General features: G+C 37.9%; 2 protein-coding genes across 2 annotated transcripts in view; both read left to right on the top strand.

Moving 5' to 3' along the window:
* LOC311629289 (SAP domain-containing ribonucleoprotein-like) overlaps positions 1 to 22,396 on the top strand; it is a 406,030-nt gene that overhangs the window by 36,923 nt on the left and 346,711 nt on the right.
* Positions 1 to 22,396, top strand: part of GRID2 (glutamate ionotropic receptor delta type subunit 2) — a 1,250,164-nt gene that overhangs the window by 1,026,447 nt on the left and 201,321 nt on the right. Inside the window, exon 13 of the mRNA XM_084897107.1 lies at positions 5,594 to 5,789. Within this exon, the coding sequence (XP_084753233.1) occupies positions 5,594 to 5,789 (196 nt within the window). The remainder of the gene's footprint in view (positions 1 to 5,593; positions 5,790 to 22,396) is intronic.

The raw sequence follows: 22,396 nt of genomic DNA, 5'->3' as shown, positions 1-22,396 counted from the left end.
AACCTTGTTGAGATCAGGTATGTCTAATATCAGACCATCATAATTTTCAATGCTTAACAGGTTTTAAGTAGAAAGAGTTTCTCATGGCAAAAGTTTGTAATTGGGTCAGATCCACTCAAATTCCTAAAATTTACAGAAGTGCCCTAACACGGTGTCTCATTATATGTAGTGTTCACAAAGTATCACCTACCTATCAGCTCTCAGTATCGCTCAGTGCCCAGGCTGCTAGTCACATAGGACACCACTAAGAGGAATAAAAGAAGAATTTCAGTAAAATGAGAGGCTGATTAGAGTGGCAAAGCATTTGCTTTCTTTTATCCTTCATCATGCATAGCCAGAGATATCCACTTTTAGCTCTATGTGCATGACTGGGAGTGCAGGTTTGGGAGAGGGGTGCTCAGATTCAATAGATGCAAAGAATAATATAGTTCATTGAGTTTTATGTGAGTATATCTTGGATTTGTGTGGTTAGGTGGAGAAATGGAATATTCTAGAATGAGTATATCCACAGTTAACTCTTTTCTAGAATGCTCCAGATTCTCCCATTTCTTCTAAGGCTGGGTAAACATTGCCAGTTGTTTAAAAGGAAATGTCAGAATTTTCTATGATAAATTAATTTATAGGTTAGGTACTTATTAATCATCTTAGAATAGTTTTGCATTTTAACAGAATGACTTGGCATGTCTAAATAATATATACTCAGAGTTGACCTTCAGATATTTCTGAGGAATACCAGTTCTGGAATAACCCACTCGATTTCTTTCAGGGGGTCACAAGGCCACAACATTTCTACTGATCTTGTTCTAAAATCTTATTAGCATGAAAATGCAAAATGACCACTTAAAATAGGCACTCTCGTGTTGGGCTCCTAAAACAGTCTTTTCTTGCTGTAATAAGCTATTTGAGTTCAGTTCATTTTGCCTCATTTTATAGTTGTCACCTTTGTTGCTATCTTGGTGTACTATAATGAAATGACACTGAATCAGACAGCCTATAATTTTTATTGCAAGTATATCTCAAGGCAAATTTGTAAGCTGACTTGATATCAGAAATGAAGCTAGAGGGAACATGCCTTTGTTTTAAGTTACAAAATGCCCTGCTATTCTAAATTGGAAAATAAACTGCCTTCTTTGGAATCAAGCTCTTCACATAGCCAATATATTAAGATATTCCTTTAAAAATTTATTGTGTACAAAGCAGTTTTATCAACTAAACTCTTTGTATTTTAAGAGTACTAGAGGCCTGATGCTCAAAAATTCATGCCATAGTAGGCATTCCTTCCCCCTTCCCTCCAGCACCCAGGACCCAGGCTGCTTCCCTCCTTCTGCTGCCCACAGGCACCTAGGACTCTGGCTGGCTCCCCTCCAGCCCAGGCTTTGTCAGTAAGGACTTCTGGAAGACATCCGGTCTAATTAGCATATTACCCTTTTACTAATATAGATTATACATCAAGTTGTAAAACTATTATTTAAGGTGATGTTATGTTATTAAGAAACACTGATTATGCCCAAACCGGTTTGGCTCAGTGGATAGAGCATCGGCCTGCAGGTTGAAGGGTCCTGGGTTCAATTCCGGTCAAGGGCATGTACCTTGGTTGCAGGCACATCCCGAGTGGGGGGTGTGCAGGAGGCAGCTAATCAATGTTTTTCTCTCATCGATGTTTCTAACTTTCTATCCCTCTCCCTTCCTCTCTGTAAAAAATCAATAAAAATATATTTTTAAAAAAGAAAAAAGAAACACTGATTATATAAAAAATCCCAACATTTGATTTAATTTTTTTTTCATGGAAAGCTATTAGGGGTGTTAATTTATTTAACAACTAGTGCCTCAGTGTACTGATTCATGCACATTGAAAGGAAATTAATTAGAAGGTAGCCAGAGGAGTGGGACTGGACAAGACAGGCTGGACATGCCCTGGAGCCAAACTCCCGAGGTCCCTCCTGGTCTGCTGGCTGTACTTGGGATGGTGTCACGGCTTGAAGGGCATCTGCAAAGTGAGCAGAGTCCCTCCAGCATGTGGGGTTCTTTGGCCTAGCCCGTGGTGATCTGGCCAAAACCACCTCTCCGACATCCCCTGATGGGTTCCGGATTGCAAGAGGGCGATTCTTGGTTGACAAACTCTGGAAACGGGCTCCTTCCTCTCTGGTTCCAGGTGCATCACCTGACAACTGCCGCTGCCTAGTCACTGGTGGTCAGTACGCATCATACCTACCAGTCAGTAGGACGGTCATTTAACCATACATAAATGCATACATATACAGATTATGACTACTTGGGCAAACCAGTTATATATTTAAACATCAGAATAAAAAATGTTCACCCATAAACTATGATCTCAGCATAATCAAATTGAAGCCTGAGAGGTATAATCAAGATTGATTGTTGGAACCACTAAGCAGCTAGTGGCCAGTCCTAGCCTGTGTGGTTGTTGTTCGTTTTTTTTGTTTTTGTTTGTTTGTTTGTTTTAGTTTGATTTATTGATTTCAGAGAGAGAAACGATGTGGGGGAGTGGGGAGAGAGAGAAAGAGTTGTACCCTAGCAACATGTAGCTCACTTATGTATCTGTTTTTGCCTTCAATTGTTCATTCATACTGTCACTTTATTTTTTATAAACCGCATATCAGTAGTTATAGACTATCTTAGAAAATTAGTCCCTTCAAAAGCAGTTTTTACATGCATTGTTTCATGCAGCAAAAGTGTGAAACTAAAAGGAATTATCATGCTGGTTTCATATAGTAAATGATATACATCAACAACATAAAAAAAAACATACACAGTAGAATGCAAATTAAATTTTGCTAGACATTACTATTAGAAATTGGTATAAATCCTCTAACAAACACCACATAATTGATTGTTTGCAACACAATTTTGCACATGATGGAAACTGGTGACCTGCAAGTGTATTCCCAATACCCTTGCTCAAAGCTGGTTGTTGTTGGTTGCAAAGACCCCCAGGAAATCATTAGCAAACTCCATCTAGAAACAGACTCAAAGGTCAGAGGTATACATAACATGAGATTCATGGCTCATGGTTGGAGAGCTGTGGGTATTTATTCTTGTTCAAAATGTGGTACAGTGTTTCAAAAAATCTGTTCCCATTCTCAGAAGAGTGAGTCTGAAACATGCCAGCACCTAATTTTGAGCAGTGTGCCAAAGACACATGTTCTTTCTCAAATGACAGTCATTAGAGTTGGGCACCTATACACAGTCAATGAGTTCCAGAAGCGTGGTAATTGGTTCTCTAAGAAGGTATAGAGTGGCTCTGAAACTCAAGTATAAGGAAATTGATCATCAATTTAGAGATAATTCGGGAAAGTAGATACCATCTGTAACTCAAAGATTGATTTGAAAATCCTGAATAATTTCACATTGCTCTGTAAAAAAGAATGCTAAGGTCATAGTTAGCTTTTCAGAAACATGGACTTTATTCCATTTGAATACAAATAGAAGCCTCGTGTGTGTGTGTGTGTGTGTGTGTGTGTGTGTGTGTGTTTCTCTATCACACACACACACACTTAAAACCAATAATATAGCAAAATAAGTATAGAAATAAGAGTCAGAATTTTAATGTAGAAATACTATGGCCTTTGGTACCAGTCAAGTCTACATTTGAATCTTATCTCTATCTTTCATTGAAGTGTGCCACTTTGAGCAAGTCCTTTTTCCCCCACAACTTAAGTTTCCTCATCTGTAAAATGGGTAAAATAGTTCTGAACATGAAGCATTGGTGTAATGTATAATGTATGTCAATTGCTTGGGGATGTATTCAGTAGCCATTTGATAAGTAATGACTATCAAGAAACTAATTTTTAAGTATACACTTGCCCCTAAAACATGTTGTTTGTGCGCAATGTAATCTGTATATATAAAAAGCTAATAGGTTTAGTGTCTGACCATCTGATCGATCACTATGATGTGTACTGACTACTAGGGGGCAGATGCTCAACACAGGAGCTGCCTTGGTGTGCACTGGCCATTTACAGAGAAATGGCACCATGAACCTGGTGCCCACAAAGCAGCACTCAGCTTCCCCCCAAGTGGGATACAGGCCTGCCAACATCCTAGAGTGACAGCCCACCAAATCACAGCCTGCACTGATGAGACCCCATGGTGCAAAATGCAGCCCACAGTTCAGCTCAGCCAAGCCCAGAAATGGTGGCTGTGGGCTCTGGGTAATGACGTTACATAGCAACGCCTGGCTTCCTCTCTCTAGCATCTAGCCTCCTTGCAGTTTCTTCAGCCCAGGAACACGACTTGCTTTATAGCCAGGTGCAAACATTTCACACTTTAACCAAATGGCTGTGAAGTGTTTTCCCATGCCTTATCTTATTTGATCATCACAGAAATCCTAGAATAGGTAGATAGGAGACTCAATGGAATGCTATTTTCTTTTCATTAGCTAAAAACAGAGATTTAAAAAGCTTAGAAACTTGACCCTACTGAAAACAAATAAAAAATGGTGGACCTTGAAAATGACTTTGGGTTTTTTTCACTGTACAGAATATAGTCAAACACTGCTGCAATTAAATACTTTATCCTTTGTTCTCTCTGTATGATCTACAATAATAATATACTTCATGTTGATATTTACTGCTGTGATGCTGACAATTACCTGAAAGAGAAGTTCTTCACTGGGCTGGAAAAAGTTTAGCTAAATAAAAAAGCAATTCTAATTAAGCAAGTTTATATATATATAGCTTTCACTGGCACCAATCACACACATGTGTTTTGATCTGTCATTGTTGATCATGAATTTGGTTGACATTTCTATTATAGAGAAAGAGTGAATAGCGATATTAAAATATTTTTTTCTAGCCGAAACCGGTTTGGCTCAATGGATAGAGCGTGGGCTTGGGGACTGAAAGGTCCCGGGTTCGATTCTGGTCAAGGGCATGTACCTTGGTTGCGGGCATATCCCCAGTAGGGGTGTGCAAGAGGCAGCTGATCGATGACTCTCTCTCTCATCAATGTTTCTAACTCTCTATCTCTCTCCCTTCCTCTCTGTACAAAATCAATAAAATATATTTAAAAAAATAATATATATATATATATATATATATATATATATATATATTTTCTAATCACTTTCCTTTCATTGTACATGAATTTGTGCACTGAGCCACTAGTTATTTTATAAAAATTATTTAACCCTTGTCACCTAAAAGAACATAGGCTTGAGGCTTTAAAATATATTGATTTTTTTAAAAAAACACTCGATTATATGATTATCTAGCAATGCAATTTAGTGTTTCTTTGCTTTGATAAGATTGCTAGATTTCATTGTTTTGTAATGCAGGTTCACAAAGAAAGAAAGAAAGAAAGAAAGAAAGAAAGAAAGAAAGACCACACACATTGCTTTACCACTAAAATTTTCAACTTCCTTTAAGAAATAATTTTGTCTTTTCATGATTTATATATTGCCATACATCCTAAAAGCAATCCTCCTTATATATTTCATCTTAATGTTAATAAACAACAAACTAAGAAAAGCAATTTAGCATCTGTGTTCACATATATTGTTCTTTGTTTCCTTTAACTTTATTTCCACTTGAAAATATTCTTGTGTCTCTCTTCTCCCCTAATAATTAAGGTCTCTCCAGGACCTTTCCAAGCAGACAGACATTCCTTATGGCACGGTCCTGGACTCTGCAGTGTATGAGCATGTGCGTATGAAGGGAATGAATCCTTTCGAGAGGGACAGCATGTATTCCCAAATGTGGCGGATGATCAACCGAAGCAATGGATCAGAGAATAATGTTCTGGAGTCCCAAGCAGGCATTGAGAAGGTACTTGCTATAGTTCTTTATTCATAGTCTACTCTTTTGTCTCTCATATTAGAATTGCTAACTTCAGCAATTTCTTTTTTTAAGTTATTTTAACTTTGATGTGAGTTTTCAGTTGCATTATACCTTCTGCTGATTTAAAGAAGAGTTTGAAGGGACAGTGTACCAGTAGAGGGAATTCAAACTCTCTGTAGTGTGTGTCTAAAGCAGCGATTTTCAACCAGATTTAAAAAAAACCAAACATGAAATACTTGACTATTTAGTCAGGGGCACTGACCTTATTTCTCTTAGATTGTAAGCAAATTTTAAAAAATTAAAAATGGACAACAGCCAGCACAATAATAGCTGACCAGAGTGAATGAATTAGAATCATACCTATATTTTTGTCAGATGGGAAAAAATGTATTTTTGGTGTGCCACAGCATTTTAGTAATTAGCTTCTGTGTGTAATGAGATGAAAAACGTTGAAAATCACTGATCTAATGGATCAGTGAATTCAAAAGCTAGAAAAGAGGAGCTTGTATTTTTGTTTAGAACAGGCTTAGATACTTATAAACGTGAAGACTAAAATGTTTTCACAAATCCCATTCCAAATACCATTCAGGTTATTCAATCCTTTCAAACACCTACTAGTATTTTCTTTTTTGCTTTTGTTTATCTTTACTTATGATTATGTGAAGCAATCTGTGAGTAAAAGTTAATCTTGTCGACAAAATTCCTACCAATGACTGTTTCTATTTCCAAAGGTGAAAATATTTATATATTATTTTTATATAGCTATCACTTAAAAGTTATTTTACAAAAAAAAAGGGGGAGGGGTGTTGCTTTGTTGGTGATAGCAGGGAGCTGATTTTTATTCTGGCCTGTGGTTTATAAACATGTACACAAAGATAACACTTTCTCTCAGACCCCATCAACCTCCTTGAGAGAACTGCATGGTTTTTGCTTAAGATTGTTCCAGTGGCTAGCCTAGTACAAATCACAATGGTTGATAGTTAATAAAAAATATTGAATGAACAAATAAATGAATAAGTCAGTGAATGCATGAATGGATCTCACTAACAGCAGCAACAGTGGCATACACTTTTTCTCTTTAACCTTCCACACAGAATAATTTGGATCCCATGTCTGAGTTCCTTGTCCAAAAGCAAACTCAAAAACACTATGTTGGAGAATGTTTTGATGACTATCAATGTTATTCTGCCATGGATTTTAGCATTATTCTGTGCCTGTTCAGATGACATTATTTGTCTGTTACTGCTATTGCTGTGGTCCACTAGAGTCAGCCTGGTGATTTTTGCAGTCACTACATTGATATCATTATTTAAAGAAACTGATGCTGCTGACATAAACCTCTTTCCAAGCTCTGCCTTTAAGGAAGTGAATGTCCTTAAAATATTAGCAATGACCTCCAACTCCCTCATTCTTATATTAGTCCCCAGGGCCCAGGTATGGATCCCAGTGTTTGGATCCCAGTGTTTCTATTTTGGATGAATGGATCTATGTTATCTGAAGGAGAAGGGAGAGTAGGCATTTTAGGGTTTACTAGTAACTCATAGGATATGAATGAATTTAAGCCTACAATAAATATACTAAATGGATTTTGAAAGATTTTTTTCAAATTGTCTGCTATTAAAAATAAATTTGTTTTCTTGAGAATGAATATAAACTTTACAACTGCAAGACATTATTAGTTAATAGTCCTAAGGTTAACTTAAAATTGTCACATAACAAAAAAGATAATGCAATAAAAGAAGTAGAGAATGATTTCTGTTCCCTGATAGTCTGCTAATAAAAAGGACTTATGAATTTAAAAATGGCAAATCAAATCTCCCAGTATTTATTACATCACATTTATTCAGTTTTCTAATTTATAGAGGAGTATTAAAGAATGTCTTTTGAAATTCATAATGGAAAATATCAACATGAAATTTGCTTTAATATATATTTCAACCAAAATCACAGACAGGTGACAATTGACTAGACAGAGAAGAGGCAATAATAAAATGAATTTTGGTTTAGTTTGCAAGGTCTTGCCCAGCTTCTATTAAAATAAAACCTACCAACCAACAATAACCTTTTCACCTGTGAAAGCTCAGTGGGAGCTCATGAGAACACATAAAATGCAATTGTGGATTCTTCCTCAAGCAACTAGCCTTGCACATCCCACATAGCAGTTTCCTGTTCTCTGTCATTGCCTTCTAATTTGTGCAGGCTGAAGGGACCTCAGAGGTCAATATTCCACCGAAGACCAAACTTCTACAGTTTCTTGGCCATGAATTTGCAGATACGGTATATAGTAACTGCCTTCCAGGAAAGCCTGCCTCATTGTGAAAAACAATCCTCACAATCTGATTATAACTTTATATATCAAATTAATGTCTCAGGTTCTGTTTGTTCTTAATTGTGTTACTAGTCTCATTAACTTTCTCTTATTTGAAGATACGGTAGGTCCAGATTCTTTCCAACATCTTTATTCTGCTCTTACTGAAGAAACCTATCTAAGTGAGGGTTAAGTAAATGAGTTCTGATTTGCTGTTATTGGGAGACTTGCACCTAAATCAAGCTAGCCTAAATAAACTAAAACAAACTTGTTTTTGCTTCCTTCTTCCCAGGATGTTTTGCATAAAAGTGGGATTTGAAAAGTATAACTGAATTTTTAATGCATGTATTAAAGAATTATTTATTGAGCACCCACTATGAGTCAGCCACTATTTTAGTCACTGTCATGAACATAAATGAAAACAAAATGCCTTCTTAGAGTTTAGTGAAGAAAGTATACAATGAATAAGATAAATAAAATGTTACATTTTAGTAGTAATATGTGTTAAGGAGAAAAACAGAGGAGGAGAAGGAGAGAGGGACATGGAGAAGATGATCTGTTTTGTTACATCAGATGACAAGGGAAGTCTTCACTAAGGAAGTGACACTGGAATAAAGACTTGAAGCAGGTGGTGAAGAGAGGGATTGAGGGAGAGGGAGAAGAGGAGAGAGAAATCTTGGTGAAGTTGAAGTGTTTCCAGACAGATGGGTCAGCCAATGAAAAGGTCCTGGGTGGGGGCATGTCTGAATATTCTAACTATGAGAGAGGCCAGTGTAACTTCAGGAATAAGGGATAATATCAGAAGTGTAACAAAGTCAGAGAGGTGGTAGGGAGAAGGCAAATCATACAGGATTTTATTACAGCACTAGAGGACTGGTACATAAAATTTGTGCATGGGGGATGGGGTGAGGGGTGAGGTATCTCTCCAATCCAGGACCCCTTGGGGGATGTCTGACTGCAATCAGACATCCCTCTCACAATCCTGGAACACTGGTTCCTAATCCCTCACCTGCCTGCCTGCCCCAACCGGTCTGATCATCCCTCACTGCCTCTGCATGCCAGTCTGACTGCCCCTAACTGCCACTCCCCGCCAGCCTGGCACCCCTAACTGCCCCCCCTCTGTCAGTCTGGTCACCCCATGCAGCCTTCTTGTTCAGTCATTTAGTCATCCTCATTAACCCTCCTGTTAGCCTGGTCATAAGCAGCCATCTTGTGAGGGTATGAGGGTAAATTTGCATATTACCTCTTTATTATATAGGATAGGCCTGGGAGTTACCTGCATCAACATCACTTGTTGGAATGCAGACTCTTAGGTCTCATCTCAGCTCTTCTGAATGTGAATTTCATTCTAACAAGATTCATAGCATGCTAAAGCCTGAGAACATATGCTGTACAGAACTGTATATTAAGTGGACTTTTACTCTGTGTAATACATGATACTTACTTAGGAAGTGTTGAACATAATAACATCATCTAATTAATATTTTGGTAAATTGTGTCTGTTGTATTGAGAAAAACAGAAGATGTCGATGTAAAAACTGGAAACCAATTAGGAGGTCAATATGATGACTCAGAAATTCTGAAATTGTACCATTGAAAATCAATCTCTGTTAAAACCCAAATACATCTTAGAATATTATAACTTTAAATTATTAACATTAGTACATTGGTGGAGATTTGGTTTATCAGATTATTTTAGGAAAAACTGGGACATGAGGCAGGTAATTTCTGAGAATAGGAAAATTCTAGGTCATAGATAAGGATCTGAGTAGGAATGATATATCTGTGGACAGCACTGAAATAGAGACGTCTCTGGTTATTAAGAGGGCAATATTTATTATCTGATAAGCTATTATAATTCAGGTGTGAGAAACAAATTATTTCAGAACTTCAGCAATAAAGGCTACTAGGGGAAAAAAGAGAAGCAGGATTGGTAGGATTATAACTTCTGCCCTACCTAGAGGACTTCAATGTTAAGTAAATAATTCTTCAGACTATGTAGTTAAATGCAAGGAGGAGAGGGAGAGGAAGAGGGACTCTGAAGGGTACTATAACAGGAAAACGGGTGGTGGTGGCAGCAGCAGTATTCAACCAGAAAGATCAATTTGCAACATCACTCATCTACTTAAGTCCCAGAACAGTGTGGGTAAAAGGGAGCTGCCAAAGTTCAGTTGGGGCATCAAGGCTCTATCCAAGCCATGGGGCCAGCTCTAATCCTAGCTGGAAGACTGGAGGATTGAAATGAAAGCCAAGACTGGAAGCAGGGAGACCGGTGAGGAGGCCATTGCTATAATCCATGTAAGACACAATGCTGGGTGGACCAGAGTGGTTATGGTGTAATTGGTGAGAAGTAATTGAATTTGAATATCTTTTGAAGGTAGCTTTAACAAAAGTTTCTAAAATATTGCATATGGGGTATGAAAAAGCAGAGTTAAAGATGAATCTAGAGTGTTTGGCTTAAGTAGTTGGAAGAATGAAGCTGTCATTTTTTTTAAGTTGTCATTTCTTTCATAAGAGACTAGAATAAGTAAACATATGAAAATAAATGCTTAGTATTGGAAGCTCTAGAATGCAGACCCTCCCTGAAGGAAGAAACTCCACAAATTAATCCACCATGATCATAAAAATGTACATTTAAATAAGATAGACTTTACAATCCAATCATGCATAAATCTGGAAAATAGATCAATGAAAAATAAATTGCTTTTAAAAAGTTATTAAAAATCCTTCTCAAAAAATAATTAATAGCAAAGCCCAGTAAAGTCTAGTATGAGCACTAAAAATTATTAACATCCAAAATATAAGTTTTTGAAAGCAAGTTGTAATAAGTTGCCTATTTACTTGTTTTGAGATTAAAGAAACTATGGGAAAAGCAGATTTGAGAAGCCAAATGAAAATTTGCCTTTGGTTTGATAGTTAATATAAAATGCTTATTATTTATCCAGGCAAAGATTATTTTTTTATGTATCCAGCCAAGAAAGCTGATGCATGCCTGAGTTGAGTATTCAGGAGAGAGTTCTAGATGGAGATAAACATTTGGTAATTATTAGCATAGAGTTTTTATTTAAAGTCATAAGACTCAATGATATCACCACGGATGAAAGATAGCTAAAGACCCCTGGGACAATGAAATCTGAGCTAAGAGGAAAGTGATGACATAAGGAAATTGAGAATCGCATCAGCAATGAACAGTAGGTGTGGATAGAACTGAACAGCTAGAGTCATGAACCAAAAGGGCAGAGCTGGATTGGAAATAATATGAAGTTGGTACTGTGATGACACATTTGAAATTGAGATGGTAAAGTGAGTGTTGATATTGGGAATATGACTTGGAAGTGGTGGCAAAGGTAGGAGAAAAGACACCATCTTTGGAAAAGAGAAAGCCAAGAGACTGAGAAACCCAGTACGGGAATAGAATGTCTATGTGAATAATCAAATCACCAAAAATAACCATAAAACTAGTATTTGAGATAGTGACAGAGGGCCAAATGAAATCTTCAAGCAACGCTAGAGGAGTGACAGAGTCAGCAGATGACTGCAGTAAGACTGAGTAGCAGGTTATAAATATAGTCTGATAGCCTGACCTTCAAAGCAAGAAGACTTTAAAGAGACAAGGCTCTAGAAGGAGTTCAAGGGAAAATGAGGATGACTACTCTTTAAACAGCCCCTGTGGTAAGAAAGTTGTAAAAGAGAAAAAATAACCAGCACTTAAGAAGACAAGTAATGAGGCTTCCCTAGAGGAGAAGCATATTATATGCAGAGTGGCCATATGCCTTGGTTTGGAAAGTCTCAATTTTTCCAGGTGCCCCGCCATTATTAATAGAACCCCTGTGATATTGTGATTTATAAGAAACATTTATTTGGTCTTCCTCCTGTTTCTGGCACAGAGCTCCTAAAACCCTTGGATTTTTCTAAATGAGGAGAGTTATAAAGGCATCTTTTATTATGTTAATGAGGTACTTTAGGACTGAACCTAAGAATAGAGCTGGTTGGCAGGGAAACCAGCCATGATTGGAGGATTGGAACATTTAGTCTTACCCCCACTCTCCTGGGAAGGGAAAGGGCTGGAGAGTTCCATCATGGATGGCCAGTGATTTAATCATTCATGCCTGTGTAATGGAGCCTCTATAGAACCGCAATCTGACAGTTTCCAAGTTCATATACACATGCAGGAGTGAGGAGAGCAGCACACCACAGAGAGCGTGGAAGCTCCGTGCCTTTCCCCATACTTTTACTTCTACATCTCTTCATTTGTCTGTTTCTGAGTTATATCCTTTTATAAGGACTTAGTAAGAAAATTCTTTCTCTGAGGTCTGCGAACCACTCTAGCAAATTAATTGAACCCAAGGAGAAGGTCATTGGAATCTCCAATCTATAGCCAGTCAGTAAGAAGCTCAGGTAACAACATGGATTTGCAATTGGCTTCTGAATCCTTAATCTATGAAACCTGACACTATCTCCTACAGATAATGTCAGAATTGAAGTGTAGACTATATGGCTGGTGTCTGAGAATTATTGGTGTGGGACTGCCCCCAGCTCCACATGTCAGAATTGGTCCTAGAATCTCTAATCCCCTTTCACTTTTAAGATCATTCCCATCACAGCAATACATTTTAAGATCTCCCTAGATATAGGGTTCATGGTGCTGATAGTTCCATTGAGCAGAGTGGAAGGGTGTAGATATTTGGAGAGGAGTGGGAAACTTGTTCAGATCTGTAGTTCCAAGTCAGTAAGAAACGAGGACTGACCTGGAAGTTTTGCATTTTTTATGACGACAGGCATTGAGGGATCCAGAGCCAATCTGGGCTTTAGACTGTAGGCAAACTGTGTTGGTAAGGTGGTGAGTGTAGGGTGGCAGGAGGGTGAACATACTGAAAGTGGCAGGTGAAGGCCTGGCTGAGAGCAGCCTTTCCAGCAGCTGAGAGATTGGAGGGCATTGCTTCCCACAGCTGAGGATGAAGTAAGGGGAACCAAGTTACTTTTTTTTTAAATTGAGAAGAAAACAAATTTCAAGTATTACAATGTTTTATGTAAGTCATTCCGGTCTTCTGTGCTCCAAACCCATGAACCACACTGGCCATATACAGTACTTTTCTGGTTGTACCTTTCCTCTTCCTCCTAGAGCTCTCTAGCATAGTTTTACATTGAGTGAAAATGCCAAAGTGGATGAAAAGTCATGAACTAGCAGCAGAGAGAGGGTAAGAGCTCACTTAGGCTTCAGTAAGTGCTTGGTAATATGTTGACACGTACAAAACCTTAAAAGCAGGGTTAGGCCCTTATTACAGAAATGAATAATCAGACTGAACACAACTTGGGGGAAAACAAGACAAAATACTCAACAGTTTTGAGTCTATGAAAATGCCAAGAGGCCTGACTGTCATACACCTGGGCTTAGAGGTAGCAATGCTACATCTATCCATTTCCCAAATAACTTCAAAAATATATGATTCACTTTAGTACTTTACCTGCACTTGGGAGCTCAGATACCACTGGCACATTTTTGGATCTTTAGGAAACAGAGCTTTTAGGTCTGTGAGTTATCACACAGTGAATACTGCTCTTCTTTCTGTACCAGTGGGAAATTTAAACACACACACACACACACACACACACACACACACACACAAACAAAACAAACAAACAAAAAAAACATAGACATCATTTCCAGCAGCCCTGCCAATGCATTTTTAATGCCTGGGGTTGAGTGGGATTTTTAAAAAACTATTTTTTCCCAATAACCTTCATAGATGTCTTAAAATTAGTCTTGATTAGATATTTCCCAAAGAGAAAAGGAGAACCCTAAAATCATATATTGCTTATGCAGTCATGAGCATTTTAAGTTGAGTTAGAATATGTCAGGTCTTATAGAACACAAAGCAAACTATAAACAGGATACTTTTAGATGCCCAGGGGGTACATACACCTATCTTTATAAATATAAAGTGAAACTTCTTTATAATTTTCACTTTAATTTATAGAATATATATGTATACATTTATATATTGACTACTATTATAAAGATACCCACTGTTGGCAGAGCATGTGTTTTTAAATTGCTTTTTTTTTATAGTTATTTAATCCGTGATGAAAGCCAGACTTGCTCCAATTCTTCCTTTAATTAGTTACACTCAATTCCAATCCATCTATTCAGTCACTCATCGTTTAATCAACAAACTTTTTTATTTCTAATTCAAAGGCTGCTAAGTACCAGAAACTATGTTAGGCACAGGGGATGCTGAGATGGATTGGTCTAGTTGGACAGTAAAATGCAGGATAAAACTACCCAGAGAAAGATGTACAAGGTTAAAAGGTAATATGAGAAAACAGAAAGTCGACCAAGCGTAACCTAGGGGATGAGGCTATTCAGATCGCAAAGACTTTCTAGAAGTAAGGATTTAATTAAATGAAAGAGAGATAGGAATAAGTAGGAGAGGGAAGAGACAGCCTGAAAAAAAAAAAAAGAAAAAAAAAGAAAAAGAAAAAAGCACAAAGGTGAACAGACCAGGACCATGCAGGAAACAAAAAGCAATTACAGTTTGATATTAAGTGGTTGTATGAAGGTTTTCTGGAGAAATAGGAACAATAGGAGATGTGTGTGTGTGTGTGTACTAGTACATATATATTATAAATTATATATCCAAATATAATACATAGTTTTATATATAATGATAAGTATCAATAACCTATATTATAACACACACACACACACACACAATGAGATTTATTATAAGGAATTGGCTCAAAAGCTTATGGTGGCTGAGAAGTCCCACAATCTGCAATCTATAACCTGGAGACTCAGGAAAGCCAATAGTGCAAATTCTAGTCCGAGCCTGAAGGCCTGAGAACAGGAGCACTGATGTAAATTTCAGTTCAAGGGCAGGAGGAGACCAATGTCCCAGCTCAATCAGTCAGGCAGAGACAATTCAACCTGCCTCCACTTTGTTCTATTACAACCCTCTGAGGCTTACCCACCCACACTGGGGAGGGCCATCTGCTTCAGTCAATCCACCAATTCAAATCCTAATCTCTTTTAGAGATACACTAATAGACAGACCCAGAAATTATGTGTAACCAGATATCTGGGCACCCCATGGCTCAGTCAAGTTGACACATAACTTTAACCATCACAGTGCTATAATAAAGTGAAGGGAGTGGGAGGTATGGTTTGTCCTATGGATCAAAGACTCCTACTCGTCATGTATCACCTAGTTAGGTCTGACTCTCAAATTTACTTTCCAAGGTTGAAAGTGCATATACATATTTAAATTTTTCTGTTAGAGCATAGAAGTAAAAAATGCAATTCCACTATAATTTTTAAATTGTCTCACTCTACCCACCCACTTTACCTTTAAAAGCATCCTCTGTGGTATAGCTTTGTGACTTTTTCCTGTATTGAATAGGCATTTTGACTTTTTTTTTTTTTAATGAAATGTGTTTTTGTTTTGTTTTTGCCTTTCTCTTTTCAATTTCTGTTATAAAAGCTTTCAGGTTTGCATACATGTTTATACATCATTTTGATACCTTCAAAATATTCCATGAATTACTATAATTTATCAAATTATTTGCGTTGATGAACACTTTGAATGTTTTATATATTTTCTCCTAAAAGCAGCTATGATGAATATATATATATATATATATATATATATATATATATATATATATATATATATATATATTGTCCTAAAAGTAGGATTGTCGGTGAAGGAGCAGGTAAATTTTCAAATGTAATAACCACTCACAGAATAGTCTCTGAAAATAATGTACCTATTTCTACTTCTATCAATACAATAAGAGAGTTTTGTTTTCCCACTTTCTTACCTGAAGTTGCCATAATTTAATGGTAGTACTCTTTTTTGTTTGTTCCAAAATGAGAAATGAGAAGTATTTTATTTTTACTTTTCTGATTGTTAATAATGTTGCACATTTTTGCAAATATTCATTGGTTTTTGCATATCATTTCTATTTTGCTAAATTATTCCTTTGCTCCTTTTCCAAGTAGCTTGTGATTACCACAGAGGTTGCTTTTAAAATTTACATGCTCCTTAACTGACAATCCCACTTTTAGGACTATAATTATAATATATAATATATTTTTTTAAATATTGCTAATAGTGCTTTGTCTTTTGTGTAGCTCTACCTCTACCCCTTCAGGCTTTTCTATTCCAATCCATGCCAACATCTGCATGTGCACTGTCAGTTAAGTTGATGTACTGGCAAGCAAACAGAATTTTGTCAGGTCTTAATGTAAATCTTGGTAAGGCCCAAGGGTACACTTTATAAGACAACATTTCTTTTGCCAGAAAGTGATTTCAAGGAGCAGCATTTACTTTGCGAAAACTGGGAGAAGCTAAATGGTTTGGTAAATATGCCTGTAAGCTGTCCACTGTTTGCTGTCTTCCTTTTTATCCCTAAGACTATTAATGTAAATAAAAATTTTATAAAACTTAGCTCCCTAGTGAAAGATATATACTGAAAAGGCTCAAAGTTTTTGAAACATGTTTTTACGGACATTTCTAGTTAAGATATTGGACTACCATGCCTATGTATTTTGTTTCCATTACATTAAGCAATACACCTTAATAACAAAAACTTCAAATTTTTAGTTTCTGATAAAACTCTCCTTCCCTCCGTAAGAGAATTAGGAGCCTATGTAAGTTTCATTGGCATTCCTGTAAGTCTAGGCCCCTGGTTGTCCTTTTATATTTCTCCAAAGGCCTTCCCTCTCCTCTTATTCTGATTTATGTGGTCAGTGCTTTATTGTGATTTTCTCAACTTCTGAATTCAATTCCCCTACTAAGGCATAAATGCCATGATTACTAGCAATCCTTCTGCTTTTACATTTCTCAAATTAATTGTCATCTTGGGCACTAAAGCTTGTGATTATAAATTCTTCCTTTCTTGTTAAAAATACATAACTCTATTTTCCTTCCTTTAAATCAATATATTTTGCAAAATCCTTTATGGCTCTGCCACCTAGAATTGACTCAGTATGGGAGATGAAAAAATAAATAAAATTTTGGTGCCTTAATGGTATTTTGGAACAATAAATATAGTACAACTAGCGGCCCAGTGCATGAAATTTGTTCAGGGGGGATAGCGGACAGGGGGGTTCCCTCAGCCCAGCCTGCACCCTCTCCAATCAGGGACCCCTTGGGAGATGTCCAATTGCCAGTTTAGGTCTGATCCCTGTGGAATATCCCTCTTGCAATCTGAGACCACAGGCTCCTAATCACTCACCTGCCTGACTGCCTGGTCACCCTTAAATGCCTCTGCCTGCCTGCCTGATTGCCCCTAACCTCTCTGCCTGTCTGCCTGCCTGCTTGATCACCCCTAACTGCCCTCCTCTGCCAGCCTGATATTTTTCTCAACTGCCCTCCCCTGCCAACCTGATCTCACCCCTAATTGCTTTTCCCTGTTGGATTGATCTCATCCCAAATGGCCCTCCTCTGCCAGCCTGATCTCACCCCCAACTTCCCTCCCCTGCTGGTCTAATCTCACCCCCAAATACTCTCCCCTGCCAGCCTAATCTCACCCCCAACTGCCCTCTTTGCCTCAGCTCCCACCACCATGGCTTTGTCTGGAAGGAAGTTGGACATCTGGAGGATGGCCAGTCAACCAAGTCTAATAAGCATATTACCCTTTTATTAGTATAGATAGATTATATAAGATAGGATTTCTTAAATAGGGAGGTGGTGGGGGGAGCCTTTTTAGCAGGATGACATGCTCTTGGCAGACAAAAATACATAATCCCTATATCTGGACTGATAGTCAGCCATATGCACTATACTGCCAAACTAGTCATTAAAAAAATTGAACCTTTTTCTTACACCTTACACCACATGTGTCAAACACAAGGCTCGCGGGCCAAATCCAGCCCGCCAGGCCTTGCAATGTGGCCCGCACCACGCTGTCATCACTGCACTCTGCTGTCAGTTTATGACATTGTCAGTTTATGACTGTTCAGTAAACCATTCGGCCCGCGATTTAGGCTGGATTTTAGATTTTGGCCCCTTCTCTGATTGAGTTCGACACCCCTACCTTACACCAAACAGCTGTTGCCCTTAAAACTTCTCCTCAGTCCCCACCTTAGATTCTGCCTTCACAGTTCACCCAGATTAGGTTCTGATCAGTCAGTTTCTATACCAGTCAGTGTCAAAAGCTCTGCATCCTAGGCAGCCATTGGCTCCTTACTGTTCACCCAGATTTTATTCTGATTGGTCAGTTTCTCTGCCAGTTAACATCTCCCGGCCTATTTCCAGGCCTGATCAGAGAGGCAGGGCTGATCAGTAGCCCCCTGGGAGGCCCAGAGAGAAAGAGAGGTAAAGCTGCTGGCCAGGCCCAGAGAGAAAGAGAGGTAAAGCTGCTGGCCAGGCCCAGAGAGAAAGAGAGAGGCAAGGGCTGATCAACAGCTGCCAAGAAGACTACGGATAAGACCCTGCTTCTCTCTCCATGCCTCTCTCTGGGCCTATCCACAGCCCCCTCAGCAGTCAGTCCTGGGTCACTATGACTGCAGCCGCAGCAGTCAGTGCTGGGTCACCATGGCAAACCAGTACTGACTTCAGGACTGAACTCTGGTAGGTCGAACATTTGGTTGTTACAGACCATGGGTTTTTATATATTAGGATATAAACCATACTTAATGTTTGGTAGAAAGAACCTGCTCTTTCAATTTCCCTTTTGTTTCCTCTAGTATACATAATATTAAATACTGAAATCCAAAAGTAAAAATAGGTTTTAAAACCTCCATAATTAAGAATAGGGTGTCTCTTTTTATGTCATTAGGAATTAGTTTGTAAAATAATCAGCATATTAATAATTTTCATACTTAGCATTCAACATAAAACACTTTATTTAAATTTAAAGAAAATGTTATTCTCTTAAATTGTAAAAATGCAAACAAAATTTACCATCTTAACTGTTTTTTTAAAGACATTTTCTTTCTTTTTATTTTTTTTTATTACTTGTATTCAATATTATTTTGAGTTAGGTTCGGGTGTACAACAAAGTGGTTAGACAATCAGATACTTCACAAAGTGCTCCCCCTGATATTTCCAGTACCCACCTGGCATCATACATAGTTATTATAATATTAGAGGCCCGGTGCATGAAATTTGTGCACTGGCAGGGGGGAGGAGGCCCTCAGCTCAGCCTGTATCTCTCCAAACCGGGGCATCCCTCTCATAATTTGGACTACTGGCTTCTAACCACTTACCTGGCTGACTGCCTGACTGTCTGATTGCCCCTAACCATTCTGCATGCCAGCCTGATAGCCCCTAACTGCTCCCCTGCCGGTCTGATTGACACCTAATTGCTCTCCTGCTGGCCCAATCATCACCAACTGCCCTCCCCTGCAGACCTTGTGACCCCAAACTGCCCTTCCCTGCCAGGCATCTTGTCACAATGTGGGGGTGACCATTTTGTGACAATGTGAGGGCAGCCATCTTGTGGCGATGTGGGAGCAGCCATCTTGTGATGACGTGTGGGTGGCCATCTTGTGATGCAAGAACATGAGGGCCAATTTTCATATTACCTCTTTATTATATAGGTTACTAACAATATTTCTTACGCTGTACTTAACCATTTTTTAAAGATTATAACAGACTTATTTTATACACATTATCTCAATACAATAGTCCTATGAGGAAGATACTATAATTGTATAGTTTAACAACTTTAAGTACATTCACATTGCTATATAACCATCACCAGCATACATCTTCATAAAAGTTATTATATTATTAAACTAAATTTCTGTACCCATTTAACAATAATTGCTCCATATTTTCTTCCCCCAAACTCTTGGGAACCACAATCCTGCTTTGTATCTTTATGAATTTGACCACCTTACTTCATATAAGTGGAGTCATACAGAATTTATCTTTTGGTGACTGGCTTATTTCACTTAGCATAATGCCGTAAGGTACATCCATGTGTAAAATGTCCTTTCTTTTTAAGGCTTAACATTACATACTACATTTTGTTTATTCACTCCTTAATCAGTAGGCACCTGGGTTGCTTTTACCTTTGACTATTGTGAATAATGCTGCTACAAATATGTTTGAGTCTCTGCTTTCAATTCTGATAGGTATATATCCAGAAGTGCAATTGCGGGATCATATGGTTATTTTAGTTTTAATTTTTTGAGAAACTGTATACTCTTTTCTATAGTGGCTGCCCCATATCACATACCCACCAATTTTTCACATCCTCACTATCACTTCTTTTGTTCTATTTTTATAGTAGGCATTCTAATGGAACATATACATTTAAATTCTATTTTACTATTCATTTCAAGGGGCAATATGTGGCTAACAAACTTGAATCACTATAATTTCCCATCATTTACTCCAGTAGAAATTAGATTGTGTTGGCTAGTCAATCCACACCTCCAAAATGACTCACCCAACAGTGATTCTCAAAGATAGAAGAGACCAATATACTAACAACTTACCTCCAGCAACAGAGGCAAATCAGAATGGGGGGAGAGGGCTGTATAATTTAACAAAATAAAAACAATCTCCATGCTGTTCTGACCCACACAATTGAGAAGTATTGGTTCTCCTAAACTCTCTGGGAATACTTGTTTCTGACCATTACCAGATTCATCACAGTCAGAGAGCTGAAAAGAAATGTGAATATCTCCCAGTTTAATCATTTTATTTTATTGATGAGGAAATTATACCTAAAAAGATTAAGTAATTTATCTAAGACCACACTGCAAATTAGTGTCAAGATTTATGACTACAACCTACATGTCTTTAACTCCTGGTCATTTGCTTTCTCTACCAGCACTGTAGAATTTAAGTCTCACATGTCTTTCCAAAGCTACTTAAAATTCACATCACAATTTGAGTCATCCTCCAACTGCAAAAGGTACTAAGAATTACCTACAAAAGCTGCACAAAATGCTTATTTCTAAATTCTGAAGCCAGATGTTAAGGTTCACTAAGTCTGGGGTGATATCATAAGAATTAAATTTTTAATAAGCAATTCAGGTGTTCCTGATGGAGATATTTCACAGATTATTTTCCAAGAACAGTTCTTCTGTGCGTTATTTGAAAACCTTTGTTCTAGTGTTTCCCAAAGTGTGGTATGCGTACCCCCAGGGGTACAGGAAGAGTTTGGTGGGGGTACGCATTGCACCGGAGTTTGGTGGGGATATGCACTGCACCCTGCTTAGCTGCACCTAATTCTACATTCTCATGAGTACGAGGGGTACTCAGCATTATGAAAATTATAGAAGGGGTACACATATGTCAAAAGTTTGGGAAACACTGTAGACCAATGATCTCCCAAATGTGGGCTCTGGACCAGTGTTGACATCACCTGGGAACTTATGAGAAATGCACATTCTTAGATCCCACTCTAGAACTAGCTAGTCAAAGACTCTTCTGGTGTGTCTGGATATTCTATATTAACAAGCTTATCAGATGATTCTCAAGTTTGAAAACCAATAGCCTCAACTATAGTTAAGTCTAAGCAAGCCACTCACATCATTTTGTTGTCGTTCAAGCAGAGGCTTTAGGTATCCAGAGCTTTGAGTACATCTAAATAATCTAAAATCTTTTTATCACTTTAATGGATGCTATCAGGCTTTTTAATATATGTACATGATTTTCTTGAATGCTTAAACACAAAGGAACAAAACCTTTGCTATCTTTGCTCCTTACATACAAATAATCAGAAAGCAGAGGTTAAGTGAGGGCACATCAAGTGGCAAATGTTGCTTCTCTCTTGTGATGGCATATTATTTTTTAGAAACCAGACTACATTTATCTACTTGCTGTACATCTCTACCTGGATGCCCTGCCAAGGCCCCTTCCAGCTTCATGTCTACAACTGAACTAATTATCTTCCTCTGCAAGTCAATGCTTATCTTTTTGTGTCCTTTATTTCTACTAAAAGCACCAATACCCTTCTGTCGTCCAAGCTGGAAATTGAGGAGTCTTTTTCATTGCTTTCATCTTTCTTACCAGAGTCAATTAATTGCTTTAGCTATCAATCCTGCCTCTGCCGCATCTCTCCCAGTCATTCCCTCCTTTTCTTTTCTACTTCCAACTTAGTAATTCATGTCACTGTTACTACTCTCCTGGACTATAGAAATAACTTAACTGATTGGCCTCCTCCCACATATTAATCTTCCCTCAGAATAGTTCTGATAGTTATCCATCTTTGCTCAAAGATCTTAAAGTGCTCCACTTTATCTCAACTGTAATTTGTTTATTCGGACATTCAAAGGTCTCTACAGTTTGGCATTATCCTTTCTTTTAATTTTCATTTACTT

The sequence above is a fragment of the Pipistrellus hanaki genome (assembly GCF_964339955.1).
Source record: "Pipistrellus hanaki genome assembly, chromosome: 1".
NCBI classification, from domain to species: domain Eukaryota; kingdom Metazoa; phylum Chordata; class Mammalia; order Chiroptera; family Vespertilionidae; genus Pipistrellus; species Pipistrellus hanaki.
This window is presented reverse-complemented; position numbering and strand designations above follow the sequence as displayed.